The following is a 25,909-nucleotide window of genomic DNA, read 5'->3' as shown; positions in this document are numbered from 1 at the left end:
TATTGTCAATCAAAACTGTTACAAACTTTGGTCAGGTGCCTCTGAGCCTTCTCAACCATGCCTCGGCCTTGGCCTGTGATAGGGTTTGGATCTGTGTCCTCACCCAAATATGTTGAATTGTAATCCCCAGAGTTGGAGTTGGGGCCTGGTGGGAGGTGGTTGGATCACAGGAGACCAGTTTTATTTAGATAGTGACTACCTATCTTTTAACTGGATCTCTGAGCTCTGGGAAGAGGCCACACTGAATCCTGGGTCTCCAAAAAGGGAGAATTATTATGAGGCTCGACCACATGGATGCTTTTACAGTGTACTTAAAAAACATTAAAAAAATATTTCTAAGTGTCTAAAATATACTCTTCCTTAAAAATGCAGGAGTAGCTTCTGTTGCAATAATTAGTAAACAAAAAAATCAGGTAACACAATACAAAAGCAAGCAGTTTAAGAGCTGACATGAACTTGTGTGTTTACACTCTTGGGGATACATAAGGAAAAACAATTTTCTCCACAAAAGGGAGTCTGGTGCCTTCTCCATTTTCTTTAAGGAACCTCAGGCTATTATAAACTATTTTAGGTCCCTCATGCAGCAGAGGGTGCAAGGGAAAGGAGAGACAGCAGAACTAAATGAAGAAAATAGCATTCAGTCAACTGAAAAGAAAAAAAAACTTTTGCCCAAAAAACACAAGGTCCTAGGAGAGAGAAAAAAGAAAAATCATGAAGCCCTTTTAAATACACACACACACACACACACACACACACACACACACACATATCTTGGATGTTAGCTTTTAATTAAGATGACTTTTAACCATTTGAGTTTCTTTTTAAAAAATTTTTAAAATCTCATCAACATATTTCAGCTAGGACAAATAGCTGCTATTTCAGAAGTACCAAGTATCAAACCAGAAAGGTCTTGATTTAGGAACCAAACCCAGGCTGTCATGGAAAAAACAAGACAGAACCTTAGCTATGGAACTGCAGTTGGGGTGACAATCCTTTCTCTTTCAGTTTGGCCTGGCTAGCAAAAAGGTGGCCTTGTTATGTAAATAAATCCCCTTAAGTAGTCAAAATCAAAAATCTTCCCCCCCTTTTTTCCTTTGGCTGGCTGTTTTTTCTTCCCCCACCACCCCTTTTCTGGTGGGAATTTAGCCACTTCAGAGGCCTTGTTCCACATAATTTGGAACTTTCCTTTGGATTTGATCAAGTCAGAATTGGCCAAACCCAATAGGAAAAGGACCAAAACAACAAAAACAGAAAGAAACAACAACAACAAAAATACCAGTTAAGCAAAACAAACAAATGATCACACAACTTGTATGGTTACTGGACACTCTAATGGTAAGGAAAAATTAAGACCAGCTGGTTAATTTTACCTTTAGCCAAGACAAACCCCAATTCAGTTACTTACCTAGGGATGGGTCTTAGGCTGAAGACTGCTCTCTATCATCTTAGAAGCAGGAAAAAAACCCTCAAACTTGTCTTCCTTGTTGGGAGCGAGTTCAAACTCCAGAAAGGAACTTTCATGGAAGCAGGAAAACTTGCCTTCCTTGTTGGAAGCAAGTAAAACTCCAAAAAAAGAGTAGAGTTGATTAGAAAAATAAACTTTGGATCTGGAGCGAATTTTGGGAAATGAGGGATTCCCTGGACGGGGGACTTCCAGAACTCAGCAACTTGTCATATTAGTTTGAGCCATAAAGATAGCTCAAGCTGCTAGCAAGCACTGATAGGATATTTGTCAAAGGTCAGGGGCACCTCTACTCAGAATCCCTTTGTGGTTGCCAAAATGTGAAACCCAAAAATCTGAGACAGGTCTCAGCCAATTTAGGAAGTTTATTTTACCAAAGTTAGGGATGCATGCCTGTGACACGGCCTCAGGAGGTCCTGATGACCTGTGCCCAGGGTGGCAGGGTGGTCAGAGCACAGGTTGGTTTTATGCTTTTTAGGGAGACATGAGACACGAATCAACATATGTAAGATGAACATTGGTTCGATCTGGAAAGGTAGGACAACTCAAAGCAATGATGAGACAACTTGAAGCAGGGGGGTTGGCTTCAAGGTCATAAGTAGATAAAAGACAAATGGTTGTATTCTTTTGAGTTTCTGATTAGCCTTTCCAAAGGAGGCAATCAGATATGCATTTATCTGAGTAAGAAGAAGGATGACTGAATTATTTTCAGATATTAATTTTACAAAATTGGATATGCATTTATCTCAGTGAGCAGAGGGATGACTTTGAATTGATTTATTTTCAAAGATTTATTTATAAAAAGATTTATTTTCCTTTCACAATGTTAATGCCATAAATAGTAATTTCTTAGATCTACTAATTTTAATGTTAAAAATAGCTTCCAATAGTGATTATAAAAAATTAACATGAAATATTTTATGGGGAAATTTCAGGGTTAGTATTGGTTGTATGTAGGAAAGTTTGTTTGTATTTATGTATGTTTTTAACCTAACATCTTAATGCATTTTGTTACTAATCCTTATGGTTTTGTAGAAAACTCTCTAAGAACTTCCTAGATTATGTCATCTGCCAGTTACAGTGATTTTTGACTCCTTGCTCCAGTTTTTTATACCCTCATTTTTTTTCTTGAATTATATCAGGAGCTTTGACCTTACTTTGAACAGCCTCAGCAGTGAGAGTGCACCCCTGCCCTCACCCAGAGTTTTACAAAGAGGATATCTGGTATAATTTTACCTTATAGGGAAAAGCTGACCATGGAGGAGCCCGATTCATCTAGTGTACTGTCCACCTCAGGACAAGGAGAAGGGGCACCACTCTGGCTGGAGACCTGCCCTCAGCCTACCTCAGTCTCAGCCCAGGGGTGGCCTCTCGCCCTGCTTGATTCTGAAATGTTTGGTTTTGTCTCCACAGGGCAGGACACGTCCTCACAGAAAATTGAAGACTTGATGGAAATGGTGCAAAAGCTGCAGAAAGGTCATGTGTCTCCTTTGTGTGAGGCACAGCCTGAGGTTTGGGGCCAGACAGATGTGGGTTTAATTTCAGGCCCCACAATGTACGAATTTGGGAAATAATCCTCTTCACCTTCTCTTTCTTTTAAAACTTAATTACTTAAACTAAAAATAGGGCCCCATGATTCAAAATTAAAGAAGCAAAAGGGTATAGAAGGCAAAATGTGTTCCCAAAACCCTGTCCCAAACCTCTCGCTGGTCACCCATCTGGCTCCACTGCAGTCCATTAGATTCAGAAGTTGCCACCTTCACTTCCCTTCCTTCCCCCTCACCCGCTACTCCCTCTTTGCTCGCTAGGCTCCTGCCAGCCATGTTCCCACCTCATGATGGGTCTTTGCACTGACTACCTCCCAACCCCACCCAAATTGCTGCAGGGCCTGCCCCCCCACCGCTTGATTTGGGGCCCTCATGATACCTTCCCATATCTCAGGAGCACTTCCCACTCCTTTGCTCTTTAGCCCCCCTTGCCCTACTTTATTTCTCTTGAACACGGTTACCACAGCCCCATTCAGTATCTTATTGTGTCTGTTCCCAGTCTTGCCCACCCAGAATGTGAGCCCCGTGAGGGCCCCACAGAGCACCTGCTTGCAGGAGGTACTCAATAGATCTGTGTTGCGTGAAAGCAGCAGAGACACAAGGCTGGCAACCGCCCCACCTCTGCCTGCCCTGTCAACTCAACCTCCTTTCCTCCCTGCAGTGGGAAGCCTAGAGCCCCGAGTTGAGGTCCTGATTAACCGGATTAATGAGGTCCAGCAAGGTGAGTTCAGGGTCCTTGGCTGCCAGCTAGGACCAGCTACATGGTTTGCGGGGCTCAGTGCCAAGTGAGAATGCAGCGTCCCTTGTTCCAAAGTTACTGGTTATTCACAACAGCAACAGCAGAGCCTTAAATTAAGTAGAGGGCATTTCAGCATGCGACTGCCATAGTTACATGCCCATGATCCTGGCCCTGCTATCAGCAGAGCCTGGCAAGGAGAGCTGGAAGCCTCGTTTCCTACTCTATAAAATCTAGGCCACTATAGATTTACCTGAAGGCAAATGAGAAATGTCACTGTTGGCAAGAGAATAGAGGCTGCACTCACACAATGTTTTTCTGCTCTTTGGTGAAGCAAAAAAGAAAGCCAATAAAGACCTAGGAGAGGCCTGGACCATCTGTGAGGCCCTGCAGAAGGAACTGGACTTGCGTAAGAGAGCCGGGGGTCACCCAGAGGTCCCCACAGTGTCTTAAGCCTCCCCTAACCCTGTATTCCAGATGATCAGCATCCTTGCCATGGCCAAGGGTCCCGTACCCTCTCTAGCCTCATGTCCTGCCAATCTCCCCCTCTCCTCTTTGCTTGTGGGATTGTTCAGGAAACACCCTCCAACCTCATTCCCACCTCAGGGCTTTTGCCAGACGCTGTCTGTGCTTCCTCAGATAATACAGGTTCCTCTTTCCTTACATCATCAGCTCTAAGTTAGAATGTCCCCAGACAGGATGACTGGCATTCCCCAATCATCCCATTTAAAGATGGCACCCTGCCTCCATCTGGTCACATGCCCCATCCTATTTGATGTGTTTCTTTATAGCCCTTATCCCACTTCATGGGTGTTGGTATTTTTTCTCTCCTCCCCATGTAAAAGCATGGGCATCCTCCAGGGCCCTCACAGCCACCCTCTGTAAATGTGAAGGCCCTTTGGTGCTTACAGGGAATGTGGGCACCAGAGGGTAGGGAGGGGCTCACCTCAAGTGGTTCACATTTGGGTTGGGGCCAAGGCTGTGCCCAACTTCCCATGTGACCGTGAGCAAGCCCCATCCCTGAGGGTGCAGTGCATAGTCCCTGATGCCAAAATGTGTCACTGTTTTCTAGTGCATGGAGAGAAAGTACACCTGAAGGAGATCTTGAGCAAAAAACAAGGTATTTGCCGCTCCCCTGTCTCCAGGCATGTGCCTTTGCCAACCCACAGAAGCCCACTCTCCCTATGGCAGCTGAAGCCTTTTGAAACCTGTCCCAGCTTGCCTCTCTCCTGTGGCTTCCACCAGACATGTAGTAAATGTTAAAGCTCAATCAGGTGTCCACAGACCTGACATGATCTGGCTGTGTTCCCCCTGCCAAAACCCGATACGTTGACAGGTTCTCATAGGGCCCTGTTGCTCTCCCTACAGAGACCCTGAGGATCCTCCGGCTGCATTGCCAGGAAAAGGAAAGTGAGGCACACAGGTAAGAGCTTCCAGCTGAGCCTAACTGTGCACTACCTCTTTATTCTGGTAGAGCAGAAAGAGGCAGGAAGATGAATCTGAGACCCACAGCTCTCATTGTTTCCCTCTAAACAATGGAGAGTCCAAAGAATGTCTTTCCCCTTCGGCTCCAACAGCTGGCAGTAGTGTTAAGGGTAACTCTCTCAATGGCAAGACATTCATTTGCTAAATTATCAATTAAATTTCTTCAGCTGGTTTTTATTTTTTGCCTTTTACTCTTTGTCATACTCCTTGGATGTCTATTCACTCATCTGTCTGTTCATTTAGGCATTGAGCCAACCATTTGTCCATTCTCTCTCCATTCATCCATTATCTTTTCATCCACCCATCGATTTGTCCATCCATTTCTCCACCTCCTGATTTAGCTCATTTGTTACCAGAGGCCCCAGGCCCTGGCACACTGAGATTTCAGCTCTTTGGGAAAACGAGATGCTACTAAGATGTGTGTGCATTTGCTCACCTGACCATGTCCACATTAATCTCTCTTAACCTGACAACAATACTTCCAGGGGGCAAATGGTCATGTCACTCCCTACCTACCACATGTTACAGAGAAGGACCTTAATGTAGAGGGAAAAAATAGCCTCAATAGAGGGAGGCAGAAGCCCCAGCCCAGTGCCCTCCTGGGGCTTAAGAGAACATGGCTGAGGGCTGCCTCGCCTCTCCCAGGAAGCACACCATGTTGCAGGAGTGCAAGGAGAGAATTTCTGCCCTGAACTTGCAGATTGAAGAAGAGAAGAACAAACAGAGACAGCTGAGGTAAACCTTAGCATCTAAGGCAGGGGGTTTGGATGGCCAGTAGTTGGGATATAATGTCAAAGATGGGGGTTAGAAAAGCTGGCTACACTGAGCCATGGAGGTTCAAGGTGGTGAAGATGTTCCCAGTGGAGCAGAGACCATGGGCAAAGCACCCCAAAGTCTGTGCCTGAAGAACCACAGACTTGAACAGGCTGTGAAGGTGATGATTTCAGCCCATATCCCCTCATGCCTGTGGTTGGCCCCCAGGTTGGCATTCGAGGAACAGCTGGAAGATCTGATGGGCCAGCACAAGGACCTCTGGGACTTCCACGTGAGTCTCGCAAAGCCACTCCTCCCCCTTCCACATCTTCCCTAGCAGCACCAGGCCCAAACGGTCACTTCTTCCTCTCACCTGCCACAACCAGTCGCCAAGCAAGCCCTGGTGGTGCTAAGATCGACATTGCCTGAATCCAGTCCCTTGTCACCTCCTTGTGACCCTGCTGCTCAGTGGTCAGGGGGATCTCTGATGAGACCAAGGTCAAGTCTTCCATCACTGTCCGTGGATGTGTCTGGGACCATCACGGGCACAAAGGAGACAACGAGGATAAGCAGTCTGTGTTTGTCCCCCAGGAGGATCCTAGGCACTGAACAAGAAAATAGACAGTGAGTGTTAGGAAGGAAGGGCTCAGTGAGGAGGTCACACCAGGACAGAGGGGAGTGGGGAGGAGCTGCAGAGCTAAATCGGTACCTGATCCTCCAGAAAACAGCCAAGACTCACAGTGCTTGCAGGTTTATCTGTTGTAAATAACAATCCATGAGCATCCCCACTGCAGTACCGCAGAGATGTGGGATGACAGAAGTGCACAGGGAGGGAATGGCCAGTGCCATGGCCCTGAGGCTGTACTGTAGCTGGTGTGCACAGAGGGGCAGAGTTGTTGGAAGTGAGGCATAGTGAGTAAGTACGAAACAAGATCCAGATAGCCTTCTTTGAGGCATGGGGGAAAGCCAAGAGGAGTGGACAGGCCTCTTTTCTGCCCCCTCAGAGGCCAGAGCGGCTGGCAAGGGAGATTTGTGCCCTGGACAGCAGCAAGGAGCAACTGCTCAAGGAAGGTGAGACCAGGGAAGGTGGATGGCCCATATCTGACCTCACGTGCCCTCATGTGCTCACCTGCCCCTTTGTGCTGCAGAGAAGCTGGTCAAGGCGACACTGGAAGACATGAAGCATCAGCTGTGTTCCCTGTGTGGGGCTGAGGGCCCCTCCACCCTTGATGAGGGACTCTTTCTCCGCAGCCAGGAGGCTGCAGCCACAGTGTAAGATGTGGAGGGGAAGAGGGTGGGAGGAGGGAGTGGCCGGTGCTGACCACCCCCTACTGGGCCCCCCCAGGCAGCTGTTTCAGGAAGAGCACAGGAAGGCTGAGGAGCTCCTAGCAGCTGCTGCCCAGCGCCACCAGCAGCTGCAGCAGAAGTGCCAACAACAGCAGCAGAAGCGGCAGAGGTGCGTGTGGAGGCCCTGTCCCCGCAACCCCCACCAGGAAGGTGACCGATATTGTATCTCCTCTCTCCACCTTCTGTCTCTCTGACTCTTAAAAACCTCTTGTCCCTCCTCCACCCTTTCCTCCTCTTCCTTCCCCCATCCTACCTCTTCCTGTCCAGGCTGAAGGAAGAGCTGGAAAAGCATGGAATGCAAGTCCCTGCCCAAGCCCAGAGCACACAGGAGGAAGAGGCTGGCCCAGGAGATGTGGTAAGCCCCAGAAGTGGGCGTCAGGGAACAGAGACAGCTACTGAAGGGACCGCGGAAGGGGCGGGAGGACAAGGGAGGGGGACCTGGGACTCCTCAGAGGATGGTCTATGGGGAGGGGCTTTCCCATAGTGGGTCCACCCAAGGTGGTAATGGGGCAGGAGGGGACCATGTGGCCATGGGGATGGGTGTAAAGTCCCACCCTGGACACTAACCTCCTGCAGGCCAGTCCCAAGCCCCTAAAAGGAGAAAGACCTGGAGCTGCACTCCAAGCAGGGCCTGATGTCCTCATAGGCCAGGAGGACACGCTCCACCCCGACCTTAGCCCAGGGGCTTTCAGGAAATAAAGGAGCTATTTTGATACGGCCCGTCTCAGCTAAGTCTACTGGTGAGGAGTAGGGGTCGGGCCCAAGACCCCCAGTCTCCTGTGACTGATTGAAGCCTTGGCTTGACTCTGCCTCTTGGTCTGGGCCAGAGGTACATCACAGGTTTTCAATAAATGCTTCCTTAACCTCCTGGTCTCTGGATTGCTCATCTCTGGGACCTGCCAGCTTCTTCTGGGTCCGTAGGCAGAGGGATGCAGGCCCGAGACGCTCTCACAGTGGGCCCAGGAGGTCTGGAACCCACCTGCATACACACATACACATACCTTGTGATTATTTCTTCAATTCCTTCATTACAGGTCTGGACTACACAGACTCCCTGAAATTAAAAAAAATAAATAAAAATGAGGATCAGTGAGCTGGGGTTCAAAATCAGTCGGTTCCATATGGTAGTCCCCACTGGTTAGCTGTGTAGTTTGTGCTCTCAAGAACACAAAATGTATAACTCAGGCACTTTTGGACAGGAAGAGGATAGAAATCCTCAGCTTGCAGGGAGTCAGTCAACTAGGATGTAAGTCATGTGCATCTGATACATGTTTCAAATTCACTGAAATGCGTTGACCCAATCAAGACCAATGGTGGAAGTCAAAGTCTGCATCTCCTGAGTCAGAATGCATTGAAGTAATGACAAAGCGATCCCTTTTCTTGACAGGCTCCCAGACCAGGTAGACCAGTGACATGGTGGAGTTGAAGAGAGAGGCTCACTGCAGAGCACTGTTTCCATGGAAAAATGGAACATGGCAAAGTGCAGAAATTCTTCAGTCAGTCCAGGACAGATGAGTTCTCTAAGATGCAGTTAATCGTACCTGTCTTAAACAAACTAGGAATACACTATCAAACATGACTTTTAAATCAAGTGGAAGTTAGAAAATATATTGAACTGAGTGGCAATGAAGACACCACATTTTAAAACTGTAATTCAGTTAAGCCCACAATTAGAAGGAACTTTAGCTTTTATTGGTTCACCACAATTTTTTTAAAAATCAACCAATGATTGTTCAGTTAATGAATAAAAGGCCTTTGACACAGTTCACCTATTCATGTGAAAAAAAAGACTAATAAATAGTCAGCTTCCCTTAGATTTATTGGTGAGATGTTTGAAGAATTTCATGTTGGGAATAACTCAAGGATGTCTGCAATATTCAAATACTGTTCATTATACTGGAAGTTCTATACAGTGAAATAGTTAAGACAGATTTATGATTATATGCTTTGTGAATCAATCTACAGATAAATTTCAGAATGTCTAAATGAGTATAAAAGTTTGCTAAATACAGGTCAATATTTTAAAATCACCTTTATGTCTCAATGCTAGGGCACAGGACCCACAAAACACATCACTTAGGAATCTACGGTTGGTTGATAGAAAAGGATACAATAAACCAGTAACAAAATGATATGCATCAGATAAGGATAAGCATCTCAGCCAAAGGCTGCCTCAGTGAAGGGTCAGGAGAGGCTGGCACAAGCTCTATTTTTTTCTCTCTGCAGGATTCTGCCAGGATGTTCCTCAGATAAGAAACCAGCTGTGTGTGTAGAATACCTCAGAACGGGAGAACTGTTCTGGTTCTCTACACTCTATTTGGAGCGTAGTGTAGGAGTATAGTGTAAGCCGGGCTTCTTATATACCCTGCTGATCATGTAGACATATTCTCACAGTTAACCAGCTCCCAACAGAAGATCCCCTCCTATGTTTTCACCAAGACCAGGTGGGAACTATTTAAGCATCAGTTTTACTACTACCAATAGTAATGGTGATAAGATGTGACCAACCACACCCAAACTCAACTTGGATTCACTTATTAATCTGTATTTTTGACACCTCAGTTAGGGGTCACTGCCATGCAGGTACATCTCATTCCAGCAAAAGAGCTCAGCCCATTGCATACCTGCTAGAACTAATAGCCAGCTACAAAAAGCAAAAATAAACTTTAAAATAAATGCAGTATTATAAAAATACCATGTACCAAGGAATTAATATAGTGACAGATGTATATTATTTCCCCAAAACAACTTTAGAGAAAATTTAAAAGATCTGAATAAATGGAGAGAAAGGTCATGTTCATTAATGGAAACTCATTACTGTAAAGATGTCCTTCCTGCCTAAGGACGTATAAGTCCATTATAATTTCAATAAAATTTTGCAGAAATCTGTATTCCAGACATTCTCTTCCTTATGAAAGAGTAGTCCAAATTCCACTCAGTAGTCGGCATCGATCACCCCAGCGAGTAACTCCCTCTTTGCTGGTTGATTCAGAGGCATGAGTAGCCCAAAGTGGCCAGTGGCAGCCTTGCAGTTCAGTGGAATCACTAGGGTGTCTGAGTGGAAGAATTTCTTCCTTTAGAACTAAGACCTAAGAGCACAATCATGGGAAAAGGATGCAAAACTTTTACTCATGGGTCGCTAGAAGTAATAATGCAGACACCACTCATTTCTACCCCTTGATTTTTGGACCTGTGAATTATGGCTACAGAAGAAACTACTAAATATTGGACACTGATTCAGAGCATATGCAGCCTTCTAGAGAATCTTGTTCCATCCCTGCAAGGTATTGCCACCTAGCTAGTACTTTGGGTCTTCCAAAGGCCACTCCATTAGTTTGTCAAACCAGCTGCTTCAGGGTGGTGGGGAACATGGCAAGACAGGTTAATTCCATGAGCATGGACCCACTGAGGTGCTTCCTTTGCTGTGAAGAGAGTTCCTTGATCAGCAGCAATGCTGTGTTGTAATACCATGGTTGTGGAAAAGGCATTCTGTAAGTCCACCAGTAGTAGTAATGGCAGAAGCATTGTCTGCAAGCAAATGTGTATACAGATATATCCTTATCATTCATTATTCCTTCTGGAGTTGGAGTCACTACTGATAATAACCAAGGCACTGTAGTAACAATTTCACTTGTCAGGATACACAACGCTGGACTCTTGAAAGAGGCATTCAATAAAACTTTAATTTCCCTGCTAGGCCCAAGATAGCTGATTTAACAAAGAGCCATAGTGGTCTCCTAAAATAACCCCTTTTCAAATTTCAATTCGGTAATGGATCCCTAAATAGGTCTCTGTCTTGCCACAAACCTTACTCTCTTAATTGAAGGGTTTTTTTGTAGACTCACACCTTATACCAACTTGAAAAACCTTCCCATCACCCTTTCCTATATTTGAAGTGGGATATGTTTCATCTCTACGTATATAAAGACTGTTTATAAATGAGGACCTTTAATAATGTCTCCTATCTTTATAAAATTTTGTTCCTGTCCCCATCCCATAAGGGCTAGAGGCAAGATCCATTGACGGTAGAATGTCCTATGGACCAGGTAGCTGACCATCTGCAATAGGACCCACGTAAGCTTAACTTTCACCATCCCTAAGTCCTTCCTGAATATTTCTCTTTTTTAAATTTTTTTTTACTAAAGATATGTGGCATTTTCAATTAAGGTCCAATATTAAGGATATTCTTTTTTTTTTTTTTTAAAGTTCCAGGGTATGTGTGCAGGGTGTGTGCAGGTTTGTGACATAGGTAAATGTGTGCCATGGTGGTTTGCTGTACCTATCAAACCATCACCTAAGTATTAAGCCCAGCATGCATTAGCTATTTTTCCTGATGCTCTCACTCCCACCATGTCACCCCCCCATAGGCCCCAGAGTGTGTTGTTCCCTTCCATGTGTCTATGTGTTCTCATTGTTCAGCTCCCATTTCTGAGTGAGAATATACGGTTTTCTGTTCCTGCATTAGTTTGCTGAGGATAATGGCTTCCAGCTCCATCCATGTCCCTGCAAAGGACATGATCTCATTTCTTTTTATGGCTGCATGGTATTCCATGGTGTATATGTACCACATTTTCTTTATCCAGACTATCATTGTTGGTCATCTGGGTTGATTCCATGTCTTTGCTATTGTGAATAGTCTTGCAATGAACATACACATGCATGTATCTTCATAATAGAATGATTTATATTCCTTTGGGTATATACCCAGTAATGGGATTGCTGGGTCAAATGGTATTTCTGGTTCTAGGTCTTTGAGGAATTTCCACAGTGGTTGGACTAATTTACATTCCTACCAACAGTATTAAAGTGTTCCTATCTCTCTGCAGCCTCACCAGCATCTGTTGTTTCTTGACTTTTTAATAATCGCCATTCTGACTGGCATGAGATGTTATCTCATTGTGGTTTTGATTTGCATTTCTCTAATGATCAGTCATGTTGATCTTTTTTTCATACATTTGTTGGCCACATAAATGTCTTCTTTCAAAAAGTGTATGTTCATGTCCTTTACCCACTTTTTAATGGGTTTTTTTCTTGTAAATTTGTTTAAGTTCCTTGTAGACTCTGGATATTAAACCTTTGTCAGATGGATAGGTTGCAAAAATTTTCTCCCATTCTGTAGGTTGTCTGTTTGTGCTGATGATAGTTTCTTTTGCTGTGCAGAAGCTCTTTAATTAGATCCCATTTGTCTATTTTTGCTTTTGTTGTAATTGCTATTGACATTTTTGTCATGAAACCTTTGCCTGTGCCTATGTCCTGAATGGTATTGCCTAGGATTTTTTCTAGGGTTTTTATAGTTTTCAGTTTTACATCTAAGTCTTTAATCCATCTTGAGTTAGATTTTGTATAAGGTGTAAGGAAGGGGTCCACTTTCAATTTTTGGCATATGGCTAGCCAGTTGTCCCAGCACAATTTTATTTATTTATTTATTTGAGACAGAGTCTTGCTCTGTCGCCAGGCTGCAGTGCAGTGGTGTGATCACAGCTCACTGCAACCTCCACCTCCCAATTTCAAGCGATTCCCCTGCCTCAGCCTTCTGAGTAGCTGGGACTGCAGGCACGCGCCACTACATCTGACGAATTTTTTGTATTTTAGTAGAGACGGGGTTCCACCATGTTGGCCAGGAAGGTCTCGATCTCCTGACCTCATGATACACCCACCTTGGCCTCCCAAAGTGCTGGGATTACAGGTGTGAGCCACTGTGCCCGGCCACCAGCACCATTTGTTAAATAGGGAATCCTTTCCCCATTACTTTTTTGTTTGGCCAGGTTTCTTGAAGATCAGATGGTTGTAGGTGTGTGGACTTATTTCTGAGTTCTCTATTCTGTTCCACTGATCTATGTGTCTGTTTTTGTACCAGTAGCATGCTGTTCAGGTTACTGTAGCCTTGTAGTATGGTTTGAAGTCAGGTAGCTTGATGCTGCCAGCTTTGTTCTTTTTGCTTAGGATTGTCTTGGCTATATGGGCTCTTTTTTGGTTCCGTATGAAAATTAAAGTAGTTTTTTCTAATTCTGTGGAGAATGTCAATGGTAGTTTGATGGGAATAGCATTACATCTATAAATTACTTAAAGCAGTATGGCCATTTTCATGATATTGATTCTTCCTATCCATGAGCATGGAATGTTTTTCCATTTTTTTGTGTCCTCTCTGATTTCCTTGAGCTGATTTGTAGTTCTCCTTGAAGAGGTCCTTCACTTTCCTTGTTAGCTATATTCCTAGGTATTTCATTCTCTTTGTAGCAATTGTGAATGGGAGTTCATTCATGATTTGGCTCTCTGCTTGTATGTTGTTGGTGTACAGGAATGGTTGTGATTTTTGCACATTGATTTTTGTATCCTGAGACTTTGCTGAAGTTGCTTATCAGCTTAAGAAGCTTTTGGGCTGAGATCATGGGGTTTTTGAGATACAGGATTTTGTCACCTGCAAACAAAGACAATTTTACTTTCTCTCTTGCTATTTAAATACACTTTATTTTTTTCTCTTGCCTGATTGCCCTGGCCATAAATTCCAATACTACATTGAATAGCGGTGGTGAGAGAGGGCATCCTTGTCTTATGCTGGTTTTTAAGGGAAATTCTTCCAGCTTTTGCCCACTCAATATGATATTGGCTGTGGGTTTGTCATAAATGGCTCTTATTATTTTGAGGTATGTCCCTTTTATACCTAGGTTTTTGAGAGTTTTTAACATGAAGGGATGTTGAATGTTATGGAAGGACTTTTCTGCATCTATCGAGATAATCATGTGGTTATTGTCTTTAGTTCTGTTTTTGTGATGGATTATGTTTATTGATTTGCATATATTGAACCAGCCCTGCATCCCTGGGATGAAGCCAACTGGATTGTGGTGGATAAGCTTTTTCATGCACTGCTGGATTCAGTTTGCCATTATTTTATTGAAGAGTTTTGCATCAATGTTCATCAGGAATATTGGCCTGAAGTTTTCATTTTTTGTTGTATCTCTGCCAGGTTTTGGTATCAGGATGATGATGGCCTCATGGAATGAGTTAGGGAGGAGCCCCTCCTTTTCAATTGTTTGGAATAGTTTCAGAAGAAATGGTACCAGCTCCTCTTTGTACCTCTGGTAGAATTCAGCCGTAAATCTCTCTGGTCCTGGGCTTTTTTTTTTTTTTTTTTTTTTTTTGGTCTGCTATTACTGCCTCAATTTCAGAGCTCATTACTGATCTATAAAGGGATTCAGCCTCTTCCTGTTTCACTCTTGGAAGGGTGTATGTGTCCAGGAATTTATCCATTTTCTTTTGGTTCTCTAGTTCTTTTAGTTGTGATGTTAGGATGTCAATTTGAGATCTTTCTGGCTTTTCAATGTGGTCATTTTAGTGCTATAAATTTTCCTCTTAATACTGCTTTAGCTGCATCCCAGAGATTCTGGTACATTGTCTCTTTGTGCTCATTAGTTTCAAAGAACTTCTTGGTTTCTGCCTTAATTTCATTATTTACCCAGGAGTCATTGCGAGGCAGGTTGTTCAATTTCCATGTAGTTGTGTGGTTTTGAGTGAGTTTCTTAATCTTGACTTCTAGTTTACACTGTGGTCTGACAGACTGTTATGATTTCAGCTCTTTTGCATTTGCTGAAGAGTGTTTTCCTTCCAATTGTGTGATCAATTTTAAAATAAGTGACACATGGTGTGGAGAAAAATGTATATTCTGTTGTTTGGAAGTGGAGAGTTCCATAGATATCTATCAGGTCCACTTGATCTAGAGCTGAGTTCAATCCTGAATATCTTTGTTAATTTTCTGTCTCAATTATCTGTCTAATATTGACAGTGGGGTGTTAAAGTCTCTCACTATTATTGTGTGGAGTCTGAGTCTCTTTGTAGGTTTCTAAGAACTTGTTTTATGAACCTAGGTGCTCCTATATTGGGTACATATATATTTAGGATAGTTAGCTCTTCCTGTTGAATTGATTCCTTTACCATTATGTAATGCCCCTCCTTGTCTTTTTTGAATTTGTTGATTTAAAGTCTGTTTTGTCAGAAATGATGATGGCAACCCCTGCTTTCTTTCACTTTCCATTTGCTTGGTAAATTTTCCTCTATCCCTTTATTTTGAGCCTATGTATGTCTTTGCATATGAGATGGGTCTCTTGAATACAGCACACCAATAGGTCTTGACGCTTTATCCAGCTTAGCATTCTGGGTCTTTTAATTGGGGCATTTAGCCCATTTACGTTTAAGGTTAATATTGATATGTGTGAATTTGTTCCTGTCATGATGCTGGCTGGTTATTTTGCAGACTTGTTAATGTAGTTGCTTCATAGTGTCATTAGTCTGTGTACTTAAGTGTGTTTTTGTAGTGACTGGTAACAGTTTTTCCTTTCCATATTCAGTGCTTCCTTCAGGAGTTCTTGCAAGGCAGGCCTGGTGGTGATGAATTCCCTCAGCATTTGCTGGTCTAAAAAGGATTTTATTTCTCCTTCACTTATAAAACTTAGTTTGACCAGATATGAAATTCTGGGTTGGAAATTCTTTTCTTTAAGAATGTTGAATATTGGCCCCCAATCTCTTCTAACTTGTAGGGTTTCCACTGAGAGAACTTTGCATTGGATTAGAACATACTCCTTTAGCTCAGCAAAGTTTGTTATTACCTATCTTCTGAAGCCTAATTCTGTCAATTTATCTATCTCAGCCTCATCCCAGTTCTGTGCCCTTGCTGGAGAGGTGCTGTGATCATTTGGAGGAGAAGACACACTCTGGCTTTTTGAATTTTCAACCTTTTTGCATTGATTTCTTTCTCATTTTCTTGGGTTTACCTACCTTCAATCTTTGATGTTATTGACCTTTGGATTGGGTTTTTGTGGGGTCCTTTTTGTTGATGTTGTTGTTGTTGCTTTCTGTTTGTTTCTCTTTTAACAGTCAGGCCCCTCTTCCACAGGGTTGCTGCAGTTTGCTGGGGGTCCACTCCAGACCCTATTTGCTGGGGTCCCTCCTGCACCTGGAGCTATCACCAGTGGAGGATGCAGAACAGCAAAGATGGCTGCCTGCTCCTTCCTCTGAAAGCTCCATCCCAGAGGGGCAAAAACCTGATGCCGGCTAGAACTCTCCTGTATGAGGTGTCTGGCAAACCTTGTTGTGAGATCTCACCCAGTCAGGCAGCACGGGATCAGGGACTGGCTTAACGAAGCACTCTGGCTGCCCCTTGACAGAGTGGGTGCACTGCACTGGTTGGAATCCCCCTCATCCGGACTGCCTGGACTCTTCAGAGCCAGCAGGCAGGAAAGACTAAGTCTGCTGAACTGGAGACCATGGCGCCATTTCCCACAGGGGCTCCATCCCAGGGAGATCAGAGTTCTGTCTGCAAACATCTGGCTGGAGTTGCTGAAATTCCTGCAGAGAGGCCTCATACAGTGAGGAGAGATGGACCTGGGTCCCATCTAAAGAAGCAGTGTGGCCACAGTCTGCCACAGCCTCTGTGCTGCACTGTGGGGAATTCCTCCCGGTCCAAACCATCCAGTCTCCCTGGCACAGGCAGGGTAAAACGGCCACATGGAGCCACAGTGATGGCAGCCACTCCTCCCCCGGAAACTCAGTCATCTTAGGCAGTCTCCAGTGTGCTGCTGCTGGCTGCAACCCAAGCAGCCACCAAGAGCCTTCACAGTTCTGTGCTTGGGATTCACCCTGGTGACATGGGCTCATGAGGGGAATCTCCTGATCTGTGGGTTGCACAGATCCATGGAAAAAACGTGGTTTCCCTGATGCAGTAGCACAATCACTCACCACCTCCCTTGGCTGTGGGTGGGAGTTTCCCTTACCCTGTGCAGCCTCTGGGTGGGCCGTCACTCTGCCCTGCTTTTCCTCAGTCTCCGTGGATCACGCCAATCGCCAAGTCAGTCCCAGTGAGAACCTGGATACCTCAGCTGAAGATGCAGGATTCACTCACCGTTTTTGTTCTTCTAGGTGGGAGCCACAGGCTAGAGCTGCTTCTAATTGGCCATCTTGGCCCCTCCCCCACTTTCTGAATATTTCAGTAATAAGAAGATAAATAATCCAGGATCTCCCTCTGATTCCCTTCAAGAAGTTTCAAATTAGTACTACAGGGCCATTCCCACAATCAGTATGGACTATCAAAAAGGGAGGTAGAAAACTCCACTTAGTAAATAAAAATTTGGAGATAATAAAATCAACATCATATACAATAATGAAAAAACCAGACAACCCCTTCTTGGCAGTAGTACATTCTGGAGGAAATTCAATAATAAACAACAAAAGCCAGTCAAACACAGCTGCACACTGTTCTGTGTACTATTGATCTCCTTACTATATTGGTCTGGGTGCTTTCATTGGTTTGCAAGCCAGAGGCTAAAACCTTCCAGGTAAGCCATTGTTTAAACAACACCATGAATGCTAAGGACCACAAGCCATCAATTTTGGCTACTATAAGCCTTACAACCTAGAGATTTTCCTGGCTTGCGTGTGACCAAATAAACCAACACCTGAGCCACAGGGCCTGCCCACAGGCCAATGTTTTAATTGACAAACAACTTCACAGCCTATTAACAACACACGCCCAAATCAGGCCATATGATTTAAAACCTATTTGCAATAGAACATCACCCATATGGGGGCAAAACCTTGGAATGTGGAAAACTGTTTGCTTGCCCACCCTTAATTGGGGCTCTCACTTTGCCAGTTGGGTTACTGCACCTTGGTTCATTATGACGGTATTGCAGATGTCATTGTTACCTTTGCAAGCTGTGCACCCACACAGCTCCTTGACTTAAAAGATATTTGCCAGTCAGACTCCCAGGCCCAATATTCCCTTCTGTTGTAGTTTGGTTTGTTTGACCTCTTCAAATCTCCTGTTGAAATTTCATTGCCAGTGTTGGAGATGGAACTTAATGGGAGGTGTTTGGACCATAGGGATAGATCCCTTATGAATAGATTAATGTCCTCCCTTGGGGTGGGTGAGTTCTCACTCATTAGTTCTCATGAGAACTGCTTGTTAAAAGAAAACAAAACCTGGCACCTCCCTCCCTTTCTGTTGCTTCCTCTCTTGCCATGTGATCTCTGCACACAGCAGCTCCCCCTTTATCTTCCACTATATGTGGAAGCAGCCTGAAGCCCTCATGAGAAGGAGATGCTAGTGCCATGCATCTTGTACAGCCTAAAGAATCACGAGCCAAATAAACTTCTTTTTCTCTTTATAAATTACCCAGCCTCAGGTGTTCCTTTATAGCAACACTAAACAGACTAAGTAAGAAACCTTCAAATTACACAACTGTGTCATGATCCTGGCTTGGCTCTCTGCCACAACCTACACCCCACACTCCCAGACCTAAGAGGAAACCTGGTAGAGGTTACTGCTACCCATCTCTTTTTTAACATTTAATGAAGACTATTGCTTTCACAAGGAGGAAATTGTCCTTGAGGAGAGGACAGCCCGCTTCCCAGTGCCTCTCCTATTTCCCTACTGCAGCTTTCCACCATGAATTCCTGTCCTGAGTATTTGACCGTGGCCACAACCACCCCCTTTGTGTTAAGGACTGAATATTTATGTCCCTCCTTAAATGCATATGTTGACATCCTAACCCCCAGTGTGGTAATATTTGGAGGTATGGTCTTTGGAAGGTGATTAGGCTTAGATTAAGTCACAAGGGTGGGACCCTTATCAGTTGCCTTATAACAGCAGGAAAATCTCCCCTCTCCCACCTCTCCCCACCTTACCCACATGCATGAACCAAGGAAGTGCAATCTAAGGACATGATAGGAATGCAACCATCTGCAAACGAGGAAGAGAGCCCTCACCAGGAACCAAATCAGCCAGCTCCTGATCTTGGACTTTTCAGATTCCGGAACTATGAGAAGTATATTTCTGTTGTTAAAGCCATCCAGCCTATGATAGTTTGTTATAGCATCTCAAGTAGACTAAGACAAATTGTGTTACCAGGAATGTGGTACTGCTGTGATAATATCTAAACATGTGGAAATGGCTTTGGAACTGGGTAATAGGTAAGTAGAGATTGAAAGTTTTAAGGTTCCTGCTAGAAATATGAATGCCAAAGGCCCATTTAGATAACCTGGAAGTCAAACCTGATGAAAAGGGTACTTTAACCAGACACAGGAAGAGTGTGTCCAGTGTTATGAGTGTACACCATATTATAGAGGAATGTAAACAAGAAAACAAGTACCTTGCTCAGGGAATACATGGCTCTTAATAACAGCATGGTAAGTTTCCTGATTACATTGAACAATTCAGACATACCAAGAAAAGCCAAGAGTACAGAATCAAGTGATACTGGAGGAAAACATTGCTTTTTCTAGACCTTGAAAATAAACGTTTCAGTGTCAGGCCATAACAGCAGAATTATAACCAGAGAAAAAGTTACAGGAGTTGACAAAAAAGATGGAAGGAGAGAGTTATCATCACAGTCGAGGGAAAAAAACATACCTTTTCAAAGGGATAAAGAACAGAAGGCAATATGTATGGCCTGCAAATTGGAATTCAGTGAGGTATCACAAAAGTTGAATTCCTGGGATCTAAATCTGAGATGTTTCAAAAAGACACAGATTGCAGAACTAAAAATGAAAACCTTTTGCAGTTTCATTAAGAGCAAATGAATACTTTAAGAAAACCAGTAGTAGGCTGGGCACGGTGGCTCATGCCTGTAATCCCAACACTTTGGGAGGCTGAGGTGGGCGGATCACGAGGTCAAGAGATCGAGACCATCCTGGCCAACATGGTGAAACCCTGTCTCTACTAAAAATACAAAAATTAGCTGGGTGTGGTGGCGTTTGCCTGTAGTCCCAGCTGCTCGGGAGGCTGAGGCAAGAGAATCGCTTGAATCTGGGAAGCGGAGGTTGCAGTGAGCAGAGATCTAGCCACTGCACTCCAGCTTGGTGAAAGAACAAGACTCCGTCTCAAAAAAAGAGAAAGAAAGAAAGAAAAAGAAAGAAAGAGAGAGAGAAAGAAAGGGAAAGAAAAGGAAAGAAAGAAAGAAAGAATGAAAGGGAGAGAAAGAAAACCAGTAGTAATTATAGGCTATCCCTTTGGTTCTGTAGCTTCTTCCCAATGTCAAACTAGTTGATCATAAATATCAACCAATCTTTAGTGGTGATTTGTGAAATTTTAGGTACACGCATCTCCTGAGCAGTATACACTGAACTCAATTTACAATCTTTTATCCCTCACCCCCTTCCCACCCTTTCCCGTGAGTTCCCAAAGTCCATTGTGTGTCCCCAAAGTCTATTTTTATGCCTTTGCATTCTCATAGCTTAGCTCCTACTCATGAGTAAGAACATACGATGTTTGATTTTCCATTCCTGAGTTACTTCACTTAGAAGAATAGTCTCCAATACCATCCAGGTTGCTGTGAATGCCATTAACTCATTATTTTTTTTTTTTTTTTCCAAGCAATCATTTATTCAGCCATTATTCGTTGAGCTTTGACTGCTGCAAAGCACCGTCCATACCACCAGAAGGGGGTTCAAAGATGACTAAGACCAGGCCCTGTCCTCAGAAAAGAGAGCAGATGCGAGGGGAGAGAGATGACAGGAGACCCGGTGAAGGTCTCAGCTCACCCCAACGAGCACTTAATCTTTCTGAGCTTCAGTTTCCTCTTTTATCCAGTGAAGACGCTGGACTAGACATGGTCTCTGGGCACCAGGCCAGCTGGAAAACGAGATGGGCCTAAGCCTCCCCTTCCCCTCTTGCTCCCAGACTCCTAGAAAGCCAAGAGGCCGGGCGCCGCCTTCTAAGAAGAAAACGAGTCCGCAGAGGGGGCTGGTGAGGGCCGTGGCCCTTCCCTGAAGTTTGCACGTGGCCCCAACACACAGAGCAGCCTGGAGAAGAGGAGACTAAGTTCAGAAAACGGAGTGGAAGGTTCGGCCTTCCACGGTTAGGAAAGGGGAGCTCAGAAGGATCGGGAATTTCCGGGAAATGGGAAGCCCCTGGGGTGTGTGCAGAGAGGGGTGACAGACAGAAGGGTGACAGCACCCGGTGGTGCCAAGGAATCTGGCGGGGGCCAGGCCGGAGGGAGGGGCTGAGGGATGTCAGGGCCACAGAGCACAACGGCCTGGGCTCCTCCCACGCGCCGGCCACACGCCCCGTTCCGCCAGCCCTGCCGCCGCCGCAAGTTCATTTTCATAGAGTCGCCCGAGCTTAACGTCGCTTTGCACGTGTTTTCTAAGTTCCACAGGTGGCTTTGGGGTACACAGGCGCAGCTCACCCTCCTTCCCGCCCGCTCCGCGGCCCCGAGCTCGAGGTTAAACAGGGCCGCGGAGTCGGCCGGGAAGGGGTCCCAGCAGCCCGGGGTGGGGGGCGCGCGGCGGGGTCGAGCGGGGTCTGGGGGGGGGGGGCGCCCACCTGCGGAGAAGTCTTCCTCGCGGTCGGAGCTGTGCCGGCTGCCGTCGCTGTCTCTCTCCGGCGAGCTGTGGCCGGGCGAGTCCCGCTCGGGCACCCGCAGGAACCTGTGGCGCCTCCACGGGGGCAGGTGCTCGCGCCTGGGGGTCTCCGCCGCGGCGAGGGGCGAGCCCGGGCGGTCCTTGGCCTCGGCCTCCCGCTGCTCCAGGTCGCGGGTCCCCCGCTGCGGCCGCCGCCCCCCGGGGATCAGGTGCATCCAGCGGTGGGGGCTGCACGCCCGCCCCGGCCTCTGCGCCTGCTCGCGGGTCCCGAACCGGCAAGGGGCCACCAGCCAGTGGCTGAGGATGAACTTCTCGTTGAAATCCACCATCTCGAAGTCGTGGTCGCTGCCGTCGCCCCCCTCGTCCGTGCCGGGAGCCGCCTGGGGGTCCCCGAGGGGCGCGTCGTCCTCCCGGGCCCGGAACCGCAGCTGGGGCTGCAGGAGCTGCTGGTGGACGGCGTCGGCCCAGCTCCTTCCCCCGCCCGCTTCTCCGGCCGCCCCGGGCCCGGCGGGCAGGTCCCCGCGGGGAGACTCAGCCTCGGGGTCGGGGCGCCCGGGGTCCCCGCGGGGAGACTCAGCCTCGGGGTCGGGGCGCCCGGGGTCCCCGGAGTCTCCGCCGCCGCCCCCGGCCAACGCGGCCTGCAGGAGCGAGGCTTTGAGCTGCTCCTCCGCCAGCACCTGTTGCAGCCGCTCCAGGTTGAGTCTGCAGCGCTCCAGCTCCCGCTCCGCGTCCCGCACCGACTCCAGCCTCTGGACCGGCGCCTCCGCCCCGGGGAACTCGGCCCGCCAGCGCCGCTGGAACGCGCGGGGGTCCCACATGCCCCGAGCTCCGTCCGCGCCGACCCTTCCCCGCGGCCCCGGAAGAGACCAGAGGAAAAATCAAGTGTCCCCTTCCGCCCTCGCGCCTCTTCCCCGTCTTCTTCCTCTTTTCTTCTCCTCCTGGGTTTCGCCTCCCTGACGTCAGCGGCTCCTCGTGGCGGGGGCGGGCGCCCGGGGGATGAGAACCCGCCCCGGGCATCCCACAGCCAGCTCGGGCCGCGGAGCCGCCTGGGGAGGGCGGGAGCTGCGGGGCCTGGACTCGAGCCTTCCCCGCCCGCCGCGCGCTCCCGGCCCCGGACCCCGCCCGCCCCGCTCCCCTGTCGGCCCCGCTCCCTGCACCCGAGCGCGGGGCCCCGGACACCCTCCTGCCGGGCCGGGGGAAGACGTGGGGGCTGAAGGCGGCGTGGCTGGTGTCACTGCGGACCCGCGGGGTCGCCCTGCGCCGGGATTGATGGATGGATGGATGGATTGATTGATTGATTGATTGATTGATTTTCCTTTTTTGAGGCCAGGTCTCGCTCTGTCGCCCAGGCTGGAGCACAGTGGCGCGATCGTGCCTTAAACTCACGTGACGAAGATCACGGAGCAGTTTAGTCCAAATCTGGGGGTAACGCTTCGGGGTTCTGTCGGCCCCTGTAAGCTTCTCTCCTCTTCTCACTGAAGCTTTTCCGGGAAAAACACTCAAGGATGACTGAGCCAAGCGGCTCTGCTAGAGGCGCCCGGGACCTCAAAGCTGGACTCCCGGGGAACTGAGTCCAACCGTGGCTGCAGGGGCCGCGGCCTGGCCGAGGGTCCGCGTGGGTGTCTACGAAGACCCCCCCACTCCATCTCCTCTTTGCGGCCTCAGACACTTCCCCTGGGGAGGACAAGAAATGTGAGCTGGGCCGGGCGCGGTGGCCCACGCCTGTAATCCCAGCACTTTGGGAGGCCGAGGTGGGCGGATCACCTGAGGTCCAGAGTTCGAGACCAGCCTGACCAACATGGAGAAACCGCGTCTGTACTAAAAATACAAAATTAGCCGGGCGTGGTGGCACATGGCTGTAATCCCAGCTACTCGGGAGGCTGAGGCAGGAGAATCGCTCGAACCCGGGAGGCGGAGGTTGCAGTGAGCCGAGATTGCGCCATTGCACTCCAGCCTAGACAACAAGAGCGAAACTCCATCTCAAAAAAAAAAAGAAAGAAAGAAACGGGAGCTGGAGAGGGGGCCTGGAGACGGGGGTCCCACGTGGCCCTGCCCTCCGCACCTGGCTGAGCAAGGCTTTCCAGTTCTTTTCCAGGGTTGTGGATGAGGCCCCACTGCCTGCAAAGAGAGGCCCTGATAAACCATCTCGTGCTTTCTTAAAGAGGGGACACCTTATCAATGATTCACGTTTCCTTCATTTTAAGCATGAAGAAATTGATCTAAGAGGTCGGGCGCGGTGGCTCACGCCTGTAATCCCAGCACTTTGGGAGGCCGAGGCGGGCGGATCACCTGAGGTCAGGAGTTCGAGACCAGCCTGGCCAACATGGGGAAACCGTGTCTCTACAAAAATACAAAAATTAGCCGGGTGTGGTGGCAGACGCCTGTAATCCCAGCTACTCGGGAGGCTGAGGCAACAGAATTGCTTGAACCTGGGAGGCGGAGGTTGCAGCGAGCCGAGATCACACCACTGCACTCCAGCCTGGGCGACAAGAGTGAGACTCCGTCTCAAAAAAATAAATAAATAAAAGAAAGAAAGAAAAAAAAGAAATTGATCTAAGAGGCTGACTTGGCAGCTGGAAATTCTTCCTCCCCACAGCACCTTTTGGGGACTGGAGCTAAACTCAGCCACCTTCTCCGTAGCCCCTGCCACCCACCCGGCTCTCACCTGAACCATGGGCACAGGCCATCCTGCTCCCAATTTTCCAGCCCCTTAATTCATTCCTCAAGGCTACAAGGAAGCAAGGAAGATGTTTCTTAACCACAAATGTGCCATGTGTTTGTGCCAAGCCCTTTCTTGCCTCCCGTCGTGTACAGGGTGGAGTCCAGACTCCTTGGCCTGATGCAGGAAGTCCTCCCACATCTGGTCTCTGCCCACGTCGCTGCCTTCTTCCTATAATTTAGCCTTGCCAGCTCAAAGCTGGCCCCAAAGACCTCACACCCTTTTCCTTTTCCTTGGAACTTCTCATCTCTCCCTACACGCTTGCAAAAGTCCCCACTGCCTGGGGACCTCCCCCTCTGATGAACCTTTTCAGCCCCTCCTCGCCCTTGTTTGTATCAACTCATTATTTTTTATGGCTGAGTAGTAGTCTATCGTATGTATATACTATAGTTTCTTTATCCACTCGTTGAATCGTGGGCATTTGGGTTGGTTCCACATTTTTGCAATTGTGAATGTGCTGCTATAAACATGCATGAGCAAGTTTTTTTTTTTTTTAATCACCTCTAAAGAACTTACTTATGTAACCAAATACCTACCACCTGTTCCCCAAGAACCTATGGAGATGAAAAAATTTTAAAAATAAAAAGTAAAATACAATAGTGTGGGGAAAAGAAAGAGAGATCAGACTGTTACTGTGTCTATGTAGAAAGAAGTAGACATAAGAGACTCCATTTTGTTCTGTACTAAGAAAAATTCTTCTGCCTTGAGATGCTGTTAATCTGTAACCCTACCCCCAAGCCTGTGCTCCCTGAAACATGTGCTGTGTCACTTCAGGGTTAAATGGATTAAGGGCTGTGCAGGATGTGCTTTGTTAAACAAATGCTTGAAGGCGGCATGCTTGTCATCACCACTCCCTAATCTCAAGTACCCAGAGACACAATACACTGCAGAAGTCCGCAGGGACCTCTGCCTAGGAAAGCCAGGTATTGTCCAAGATTTCTCCCCATGTGATAGTCTGAAATATGGCCTCATGGGAAGGGAAAGACCTGACCATCCCCCAGCCCGACACCCATAAATGGTCTGTGCTGAGGAGGATTATTAAGAGATGAAGGAAGGCCTCTTTGCAGTTGAGATAAGAGGAAGGCATCTGTCTCCTGCTCGTCCCTGGGCAATGGAATGTCTCGGTGTAAAGCCCGATTGTATATTCCATCTACTGAGACGGGACAACCGCCTTAGGGCTGAAGGTGGGACATGCTGGCAGCAATACTGCTCTTTAAGGCATTGAGATGTTTATGTATATGCACATCAAAAGCACAGCACTTTTTTCTTTACCTTGTTTATGATGCAGAGACATTTCTTCACATGTTTTCCTGCTAACCTTTTCTCCACTATTACCCTATTGTCCTGCCACATCCCCCTCTCTGAGAAATGCCTGATAATGATCAATAAATACTAAGGGAACTCAGAGACTGGTGCCGGCGTGGGTCCTCCTTATGCTGAGCGCTGGTTCCCTGGGCCCACTTTTCTTTCTCTATACTTTGTCTCTGTGTCTCTTTCTTTTCTTAAGT

The 25,909-nt window shown here is 46.9% G+C and overlaps 2 protein-coding genes across 6 annotated transcripts in view; one reads left to right on the top strand and one right to left on the bottom strand.

Annotated features, from left to right (window-relative positions):
- Positions 1–18,986, top strand: part of SYCE1 (synaptonemal complex central element protein 1) — a 23,867-nt gene extending 4,881 nt beyond the window's left edge. For 2 of the 4 annotated variants that reach the window (XM_003805536.8, XM_024930534.5), the window contains exons 2-13: positions 2,876–2,938; positions 3,671–3,730; positions 4,080–4,154; positions 4,818–4,865; positions 5,114–5,168; positions 5,876–5,965; positions 6,212–6,275; positions 6,988–7,054; positions 7,132–7,255; positions 7,329–7,439; positions 7,598–7,685; positions 8,718–18,986. In XM_003805536.8, coding sequence (XP_003805584.3) covers positions 2,876–2,938; positions 3,671–3,730; positions 4,080–4,154; positions 4,818–4,865; positions 5,114–5,168; positions 5,876–5,965; positions 6,212–6,275; positions 6,988–7,054; positions 7,132–7,255; positions 7,329–7,439; positions 7,598–7,685; positions 8,718–8,756 — 884 coding nt within the window. In that variant the 3' untranslated portion in view covers positions 8,757–18,986. Of the gene's footprint in view, positions 1–2,875; positions 2,939–3,670; positions 3,731–4,079; positions 4,155–4,817; positions 4,866–5,113; positions 5,169–5,875; positions 5,966–6,211; positions 6,276–6,987; positions 7,055–7,131; positions 7,256–7,328; positions 7,440–7,597; positions 7,686–7,906; positions 8,199–8,717 lie in introns of those variants that run through there. The other 2 variants (XM_024930535.4, XM_057299020.1) reach the window with 1 other exon arrangement.
- Positions 6,138–25,909, bottom strand: LOC117978635 (uncharacterized). Of its 2 annotated transcripts, XM_034951457.3 has the most exons (3): positions 21,645–25,909; positions 8,332–8,384; positions 6,138–6,588 (listed from the first exon to the last, which is right to left on the bottom strand). In XM_034951457.3, exons 1-2 carry the CDS (start codon positions 22,498–22,500, stop codon positions 8,359–8,361), a joined length of 882 nt encoding a protein of 293 aa, XP_034807348.2. In that variant the 5' UTR covers positions 22,501–25,909; the 3' UTR covers positions 6,138–6,588; positions 8,332–8,358. The 2 variants fall into 2 exon arrangements, with proteins under 2 accessions (XP_034807348.2, XP_034807347.2); XM_034951456.3 differs by lacking the exons at positions 6,138–6,588; positions 8,332–8,384 and adding an exon at positions 19,011–21,121 and having other exon boundaries at positions 21,645–25,905.

Source organism: Pan paniscus, chromosome 8, assembly GCF_029289425.2.
Source record: "Pan paniscus chromosome 8, NHGRI_mPanPan1-v2.0_pri, whole genome shotgun sequence".
Lineage (NCBI taxonomy): Eukaryota > Metazoa > Chordata > Mammalia > Primates > Hominidae > Pan > Pan paniscus.
This window is presented reverse-complemented; position numbering and strand designations above follow the sequence as displayed.

What these genes read in the sequence shown, in the direction of transcription:
- LOC117978635 (XM_034951456.3), bottom strand. Translation starts at nt 22,500, where the DNA reads ATGTGGGACCCCCGCGCGTTCCAGCGGCGCTGGCGGGCCGAGTTCCCC. An exon ending in CGAGGAAGACTTCTCCGCAG is followed by an intron (nt 21,122 to 21,644) that starts GTGGGCGCCCCC and finishes CCTCTTCTCCAG; the next exon opens with GCTGCTCTGTGTGTTGGGGC.